This window comes from Larimichthys crocea, chromosome XIII, assembly GCF_000972845.2.
Source record: "Larimichthys crocea isolate SSNF chromosome XIII, L_crocea_2.0, whole genome shotgun sequence".
Classification (NCBI taxonomy): Eukaryota; Metazoa; Chordata; class Actinopteri; family Sciaenidae; genus Larimichthys; species Larimichthys crocea.
In genome coordinates, this window is record NC_040023.1 from 18,941,184 (window position 1) to 18,950,835 (window position 9,652).

The 9,652-nt window shown below is 37.6% G+C and overlaps 1 protein-coding gene across 1 annotated transcript; it reads left to right on the forward strand.

The window, feature by feature from the left end:
- Positions 1-140: 140 nt before the first annotated feature.
- On the forward strand, positions 141-9,643 carry zbtb32 (zinc finger and BTB domain containing 32). Its single transcript, XM_019275600.2, has 5 exons — positions 141-236; positions 2,753-3,796; positions 4,761-4,867; positions 6,797-6,964; positions 8,600-9,643. Exons 2-5 carry the CDS (start codon positions 2,784-2,786, stop codon positions 8,827-8,829), a joined length of 1,518 nt encoding a protein of 505 aa, XP_019131145.1. The 5' UTR covers positions 141-236; positions 2,753-2,783; the 3' UTR covers positions 8,830-9,643.
- Positions 9,644-9,652: the final 9 nt, after the last annotated feature.

The window sequence follows — 9,652 nt, forward strand, 5'->3', positions numbered from 1 at the left end:
GATCCAGTTTACATAGGAGAAAGTCACCATCTTTTATAACAAACAACAAACCATTTAGCAGCATAATCAATGAACCAATGAGAGATAAGCTGAAGAGGAGGGACTGTAAAGACAAAAGAGGAAACCACCGTGTCCCTCACCAAAACCTGTACCCAGACAGACATGTCACTTTACAAGTCACTTCATGATGTGAGGTAGCTCTTCATTCTCCAGGGAGAATATTTACTAAACACCAGGTAAGTGTCTTGTTTACACAGCTTGCTGCTTCTTAAGTTTCGAAGACTTGAAACCACAAGCAGATGCACTTTTATGCTGCTCATCTTTAGTCTTTTTAGCTGTGCTTTCTGTGATCTAATCTAAACACAACCTAGCGTGCCGCTATTGATCTTCTGTTGCCCATGGAGACTATAAGTTCAGGCTTCTCTCATGAGACTCCAGTGTTTATATGTGATCTGCGGAAAAGGCTGACTGTAAGTTCATGTCCTGTCAAAGGATGTGTAAATCTGACATATGCATGCATGGTTTTCCCCCTTTCTAAGCTTTGAGATAGCGCTGTGACTGCAAGGAACTCAAAGACTGCTAACTATGTCACAACTCTGCAAGAGTGTATTGTAGATTTGAGCAGCATCAGGGGGAATTTGAATATTGCACAAGTCAGTTTATTACAAAAGCATGTATTCTAAAGATATAAAAGATTTAGGCTAGGACTTAAATGATAAAAATACAGAATGCAGTACAACAGAAGAATTGATTTATATGTCAGCTACCTCAGAAGAGCAACACCATATCAATTAATTCAATGCATAATTGAAAATTATACAGCATACATGTCAGGGCCAACACATCATTGTGAGCAGCGATATTTTAAAGTACATCCCTATAAGAATCAAAGGTTTGTATGGTACACAACAACACTCAAATTTCTGCAAAATCTTAACATATGAATGAATACGTAATCAACCGAAGTTGCTTTAAAGTAATTTATCACAAAATACATTGTAGAACATGATAGGAATCCACCCGCTAAATTACTAACAACATAATGACGCTACTATGACTATTAATACAATTACACTACTATATATTAATAATATAACTAGGATAATAATTATAATTACTATTAGCATTATTATTATGTGGAACAAACTTCATATTAATTAAAATGACTACTTTACAGAATACATAATTGCATATTATACAGCAGTCATTTTAATCGGGTATAAAAAATTGCACTTAATAATTTGAATCTAAGTCATACGATATATCATATAGGCATAATATGACAATTTTAGTCAGGCAGCACGTAGCTTTTCACAGCCGTAAACGTTGTTGTGACAAAAACAGTCGACTCCTTAATATTCATGTATGCAGACGATAGGCCGCACTGAAATGATGCACGCTTGATTATGCATTATTATTTATATTATTTCCCTACATGCGCTCATACACTCAACATTATGCATCCTGTAACTGTAATAACTTTTGGAAAAATCCTAAATACTAAACTGAATCCTGTCTAAGCCTTATCAAATACAGTAAGTCTCCATGAGTTTATACTTCTGACTATGGAGCTACCCTACTGTGAGGTTCACTCCTTTATGGTCTTATCTTTAAAAATAAAATAATTCCGAAATTATTGCTCTTTGGTGTAACATTTTCCAATAATTTAATTTGATGAACAACAGAGAGAGAGAGTCAGAGAGAGACAGAGAGAGAGAGACAGACAGAGACAGCGTGCAAATATGAATGCACATTTAAAGCAAATTCCAGTAACGAGTCAACTAAATGTCATTTCGTTTCACATTTACTTTCCATTTACAGTCACCATCAGAGGACCGAATGGGGTTGCGACTGTGCAAAAAAAAAAAAAAACTCTGTAATAGCTCACAGTACTTGTGACCTCTGCTGCAGAAACCCACCACACATTGTATAATCATAAAAGCTCATTATAGGCTTCAGACTGTGCGAAGATGGCAACTTCTCAGACGTCTGATAGTTTTCGACATACAGCCGCTGCGTTTTCATCCATGTATTTTTAATTTTAGATGTAAAAATTCCAGATATTTCTGTAACACATTTACATATTCCATCTCTCTGCACTCTTGCATTTGTTTGTTGTTTCTAAATACGGCCTTATTGTTGTTGATGTTCAAACTTTACTCATGTTTACTCTTGTGTACAGTCATTAGTCATGGTTTCATATACTGGTAGGGCTTTGTGGGTTTTAGAGTGTGTATGAGAGCGACGAATATCAAAGCTTTCGCAAAACTGAGTACATTTCCACACATCAACCAGACACTCAGACACGATATCAGACAGTTGTGATTGAAGAAAGTTTTTTTTTTTTTTCATATTTGGGATTAAACTATGAATCTAATAAAAAAAACAAAAGAAAGTGTGAGAATCCTGCTGGCTGTAAAGATATATGTGTGGGTTACCTGCTTTAAAATAAAAATCCATGGCTACCTCCTCGGGTACATTCTGCCCCCACAACTCTCATTACAGGTAATGCTGTCTGGAAAGGATAGGAAAAAAACAGTAAAAACCACAGAGAGACATATTATCTGTTAATCACAAGCAAGCCTGCTGTTGATCTGCAAAATGATTTTCCTACTTACAATTTAGCATTTCTAGAAATGTCACATATCTGGTAACAACCTTGCAAACAGATGGAGCTAATTTCTAACAGTGTGGGCATAATCTGATGTGATCTCTCTTTGATTTTTTTGTTCCTTTGACTTTTTCTTCTCAGACATTTGCTTATATTTCTACAAACTTCAGAAATGATCAGAATCAACAACACCCAATACTTCAACTTCCTGCAACAGGCAGATGCTTTACGTCGCACGGGGTCACTCTGTGATGCCATAATCTCAGTGAAGAGTCAAACTTTCAGGGCTCATCGTCTAGTACTGGCTTGTGCTAGCAGAAGACTAGCACAGCAGTTAGCTCTAGGAGATGTAGATAGCCCAGTCCACTGCACGCTTGAGTATTTCTCACCCCACACCTTCCAGCAAGTTCTAGACTTCACCTACACACAAACTATGGAAGTGTCTGTGGATGACCTCCACCTGCTATTAAGAGCTGCTCAGCTGTTGGAGATGGAGCCACTGGAGGACCAGTGCCGGAAGCAGCTGGACAATCTCCATTACAGAGCTAGAGAGGAGAACAAAAGTAAAGAAATCAAACATGTCAAGGAAGAAAAAGAAAGTGCGGAGCAGAAATATCAGAAGCAAAAAGGAAGTCCAATTCAAGAGGAAAAAGATAGAGAAACGTCTCCCCTAGTGGACAAGACATGCAACATCACTGTCATGGAAAACATTTCGCCCTCTGACCCTAGTAAGAACCACAACAGGCCACCATCCCCAAGAAAGAAGTCCAGGCTGTCCCCTGCGTCAGCAACACCCTACAACAGAGACAGTGTTATTACCAGGCCTCCCAGCAGCAGTTCCTCTTTCTCTTCCCCTTGGACATTCCCTACAAACATGTGGAACTCTGTGACCCTCAGGCGGATAGCAGAGAACTATTCAAACTTAGTTGCAACTCACCCCCTTCAGACCCCAAACCAGTCCTCTGTAGCATACCCATTCTCCTTCACCACTCCCCACATGTTCCCCCTACTTGGATCCCATTTTCAAAGCTCTGTAATGGGCTACTCAGGCTTTCATCCGCGTTATACACAAGGCCTTTATGCTGGATCCACAGGCATGGGGAGTATAATCAAACAGGGCCTGCTAAAGAGAAAAAAACCCAGCCCAAGAGCATTTACTGGGACCATTCAAACCGGTGAGCCGAGGTAAGTCAGCATTCGGACATGATTTTGGAAACTTCTGTTTTTATTTTCAGTCATTGTCTCCTTATTTTTCCCCTCACAGACTCATTTAGAATCCCCTAATTTGCTCAGTTGTTCCCTTGCGACAGCTACAGCTACCTGACTCACTGCTGCTTGGGTAGATGCGTGTGATCAAGCCTCCTGCACTTTCCAACTAGAGCAGTTTCACCTATTAACCCTTCCCTGCCAGTCCTAGTCAGTCAAACTCTGACTTTTTTGATCGTAGTCTTAGTTTTCAGACCAATCAAAATACAAAATACAAAAGACTTAAAAACATAAAGTGAATTTTCTAATAAATATAACTTTTAACTTTTATTATTGGATGGAAACAAATCTTACTTTTTTCTAATTCTGAATTAACTTGAAACTGTCCCATTCAGTGAAAACAACTTGATTTTGTTTTTGGGAGATTTACCTCCTTTTTTCTTATCAATGCATATTGTACAGTGTTCCACATGGTGTAACCAAACAATGTGTAAAGGGGGGGCCCCCAAATTTCTCCCTTCCTTTGCAGAATTAAAGACTTTCCACCCACTGAAACGCAGTTTCAGTGTTTAAACTGGCCTCATCTGTACCGCAAGAAATAGTTCAAAACATTTATGTGTCTTTGTGGAAAAAACATCTTTCTTCTGTGTCATTTCATTATCCTTTTATTGTAGCGTGCATTCTACTCGAACGTTCTATGAAAATTAAATGGGCTTTTACCCCCAGAAAGGCACTATAAATACCTTGTGTTTGGGGATGGAGAGGAAGGAAAAGTGTATCAAGATTTAATCTGTGATAACATGTTAAAAAAAATATGAAGACTGAGATATTTTACATGTGAGAATTTGTCCAGTGAGATTTCTTTTTGGAGCAAAAGTAAAAGCAGATGTTTTATTGTTGTAATAAAGTTATAATAAGTGATTTTTGGTTTTGTTTTCCATAGTTACCATGACGTACCCAAAGCCAGCACAGAAAGAGTTAAAGGCTGCCAACACTGCAGTACAAGCCCTGTTGGTGATCCAGCATTACAGCCGGCCTCCACACCATCAGGTAATGACACAGTTACAACAAACCCGATGTTGATGATCACAACACGCTGAACACACTACTATTACTATACAGTAAGATTAAGGCTGTAGGAAGTGGATATCCTGTGTAGAACAGATGAATTTAACATGATAGTGAGACAGTTCTTGTTGTGACCCCTAACCTCGGCAGACTCCAGCTACATAGCTACGCAATGGAAAGTGATAAAGAGAGTTGTGGTTTTGAGAGCATGGTGCAGCAGGAGCAGTAGTGTGGTTACTAGATACAGCTAGATACATGCAAGTACAGTATGTACTGCATCGCAACAGTGGTTTTTCTCTTATGCCAAAAAATCATACATACGGATTTATTATAACAAAATGTAATGTAACCATGCAACAACAACAAAAAAAGAGCTAAACCAACAGTCTGCATGTGTGTAAGCGTATCATAGTTTGCCTTGTGGAATCAAGCTGATAAACATGGTTTATCTGATGTTTAATATCTCTGCTCAGTGGAACATTATGTTGTGTATCAAGTGTGTAGGCTAAACTATGCTGCTAACAGTATTAAAAGCATTGTAATAACTTGCACATAAGTACATAATAATACTACCAGCATCTGAAAATCTCTCTTTCTAATATATACTCACGTAAAATGTGTTACTTGCTACTGTAATTATATTACTCCATGTTAACAAGGGCAAACAAACAACAAAAGTGTTATAAGACGTTAGGTCTTTTAAAGTGAGAACTGAAGATATTGGACAGGAAATGTGCTAATGACAACAGGTCTCAGTAGGTTGTGTTTAGACTGGTGACTGTTCAATTGTTGTGGGTTTTTTTTTTTTTTTTCATTCTCTTGATTTCCCCTACTACAACCCCCCACACCACACACCCCCACCCCACCACGCACACACATCTCCTATTTCAGCATCCTGTCTATACTTGGAGGCCTAAGTTTTTTCACTCGAGGAACCCAAAAAAGGTATAAGGTACTGAAAGGCTTCAAAGTTGCTACTTTAACCTCAAAATCACACCTTTGTCATTTTTTAAGAATCGCCGACATACGAAGCAGCACATAAGACACGTGTGCAGAGAGACAGGAAAGTAAACTTGTACAAGCCGAATTTTTTTTTTTTTTATTGCAACAGGATGCTGACCCAAAATAGACCTGTGCCTCTGAAAGGCGATTAAAGTAATGTATATCAAACTCATATATGTCTATCTAAGGCTCATGCAATGAAGATTTTTTTTTTTTTTAATTCGCATTATGTCAAGGTGGTCAGTGAGTACTTTGGTTTGGTCTATAAAATAAATAAATACATGAGGTGACGTCATCAAATGTCTTGTAGTTTTATCCAACTGACGATCCTCAACAACCATCAAAAATCCAAAGATATTTGGTTAAAATGGACATATATATATACATACATACACACACACACACACACACACACACACACACACACACTAGAAGTTGTTTACTAGACGACCCGCTCTACCACCTGAGGCACAGATGCTCTTTATGATTTACAATGATATAACACTGAGAACCAGAAAAGCATCACAATGGATAATCTTGAAACAGGGTCTCTCAAATAATTACTAAATAATTTGCCAATTCATTTTTTGTCAATTATTAATCAGTTGACGACAGCACCTCTGAAATGAGGACTTAAGTATGACAATAAACATAACAAATAATTTACGAATCACTGGAGTGAAGGACAGCATAAAAAAAGGAAAACAATGTGCACTTTTAATAATCCCACATAGTCACCAGAGTCGTAAAAAATAAATGAACACATGGAACATATTTTTTTCAAGACTGTTGGCGGTTGCACAAATTGGAACACCTCGAAATTGTACCATGATGTTTTTGTGAACATGCCACAATGCCCACCGCAAGTTCACACCTTCTCCTTTTTTCCACATCTTGGTCTTTGCACAGGTGAAGCCTGTGAAGGGTGTCAATTCTGTGGAAGAGGAGATGTTACACAGAATGAACCACAATCCCATCGACAAGAACACAGAGGGGAAAAACCCTATCAGTGCCAACACTGTCCCAAGAAATTTAGTCTAAAACATCAACTGGACACACACCATAGAGTTCACACCGGTAAGCGAATTTGTGTCTCTTCACCACGATTGTTCATAGTTTGTCAGTAATAACTGTACGGTATGGTATAGTATTTTGTTTTTTTTTTATGAAAAACTAGCTCTGTGACTTATGCAGCTCCAGAGTACTCAGTGATAGATAGATAGATACTTTATTGATCTCAAAGGAAATTCAAGTTAGTCATATTCGGAGACTCTGCCTAACACAATGGTGGCTAATAATCTTTGTTTTATAAAGTGGGACATTAAAATAAAAACTACAAAATAATTACCAAAGGATTTTCGACATTCAGTATGTCTCTTTTTGTCCAAAATTCAGTTATAAAGTGAAGTCAGATAAACTGGGCCACCAGATAAAGAGCATTTGTCTTAAACTGATGAAAAATAACAATAGCGGGAATCGTCAGAGGTGCAGGACCAGAGAGATGTTTGCATAGTGTGGCAAGTTAATGGAAAAAAGATTTGTAGTATTTTGACTACAAATCCATTACTACGGATCGCAGATGTATCGCGTTACATCTTCCAAAGCAGACTGTTTTGTTTTTGATTTTCGACAATCTTCCTGGCAGGTTTCCACTCATTTTGATACTATGAAACTCATCTTAGAGAAACTTGAAACTTGCAGACATGAAACTTCTGTGAGATAGAAAATGCATTGATCTACAGTAAACAAGTCTGCTTTTAATCACTTTTAGAGCTACATTATAAATTAGTAATGCAATTTAAAGTGTGCCCTTAGACCTACACAGATGTAATGATGGCAGTAACATCAAACAAAATATTCACTGGGATGACAGATGTCATACAGTTTTCTCTGCAAGCTGGAGTGGCCAAAGTCCACTGCTAAGCAATGATATAACACATCCGAGATAATTTGTTGTAACTACAGAAGTGGTATATATAGCACATCAGATAAAATGCAGCATTTTAGATGAAATCTCATCCTAAAACAATATTTAAAAAGCAAATATGCTGTTTCCTGTCAACTTAAACATTAATTTGTTCTCACACAATCTTACATGGATTGTATTTCGCCTAACTTGTTTAATTTCTTCAGGCTCTCAAAAACTTCAAGAATTGGTTGGTATGAATATTGCTTAAATTGTTATATACTTTATCTAATTTGTTTTGGGGTTTTTTGTTATATCAGTACAATCAAAGAGGAGACTTCATGGGACATACATATAACTGTTTCTATGATCTGGATGAGTTTAGTGACTGAATTTATTTAGTTTAGTTGATTTCACTTTAATCTCACAATAAGGGAAATATTAGACAGGATAAATTGCAGTTATTTAATATACACATATAAAATTAACTGTTACCAAATTAACAAATTGTAGGACACTGGCAATGAAAACACTTTTACATTACATTACATTGCATTTAGCAGACGCTTTTATCCAAAGCGACTTACAGAGGAGGACATAAGCTGAGAAAGGTGTAAAGGAGCACAGAGTAGTTGTTAGTTTTGTTAGTTTTGTTAGGCAGGGAAGCAGTCTCGAAAGAGAAAGGTTTTTACAAGTTTTACAACTTTTAATGTCTAAAGGTCTGAGACGCTCTCTCAACTGAGTACACCTCCTTTCCCCCCTCCTTTGTCTTCCTTCCTGTGCCCCCCTCTTCTCTCTGCTTCAAGGAGAGAAACCTTTCGAGTGTCGTCTCTGTGGTCAACGCTCACGGGACTACTCAGCTATGATCAAGCACCTGCGGACTCACGGCGGGGCTGCTCCATACCAGTGCACGGTGTGCCTGGAGTACTGTAGCAGCTTGGTCGCCATGCAGAGACACGTCAAGAACCATGCAATGCAGGACTTCCCACCTGACTGGAGCATCAACAGCACCTACCTGTATACCTCACACATCTGAGCCAGCCCTCACAGCATAGACACCTCTGTCTACATAAAGTTCTCATAGGTGTAGCTTAAGTTTGTGCCTCTGCTTTATTATCGATACATTTGAGTAATAGTACCCAAACAGTTGCCACTGTTTTGAAGACATAATTACATATGAGAGGCATAAACTGGGGTTATATGTTGCAATAACTTCTATACAAACTGCTCTGTATTCACATTCACACCAATAGAACAGCACTAATTTCTATGTTAGAAAATGTACTTCACATTAGATCATGTACGTGCATTAAAGCCACATGAACATCATCATCGAATGACGCAGGCATCTTCCCTCTTACTTTCATAATTATTAGACTGTTTGTTTTAACTTTGTAAGTTTGACCCAGGTGTATAGCGCCCTCATGAGGGTAACCACTGTATTTTTTTTTTTTGTAGTGCTACTTACAAATGCATCACCATATGAACATAGGGATATTCTGTTTTTGTTTTTATTAAATGTTGGAACTATTTAATAATACTTACTATGATACCCCTTCAATTAATATCGAAATGTATCTATTTAATCATTTACAATACTCTTGTTCTCATACTCAATTCTGTTATTTTTACACCCAGAGCAAAAACAGAAAGAAATGTGTGGGAGAAATTCCTCCAGTAAACACAACTTTAAATAAGAGGCTGCAAATCCCTGATGGCAACTTTAAAACATTTAATCTGGACTGTATTTATGCAACACTGACAATAAAGAATGTCGTGGGTGGAAGGAAATGTGTTTTTGCAGTGACCTAGGTTTAGTCCATTGATTTATTTAATTTTATTTGTCCATTTATTTCTAT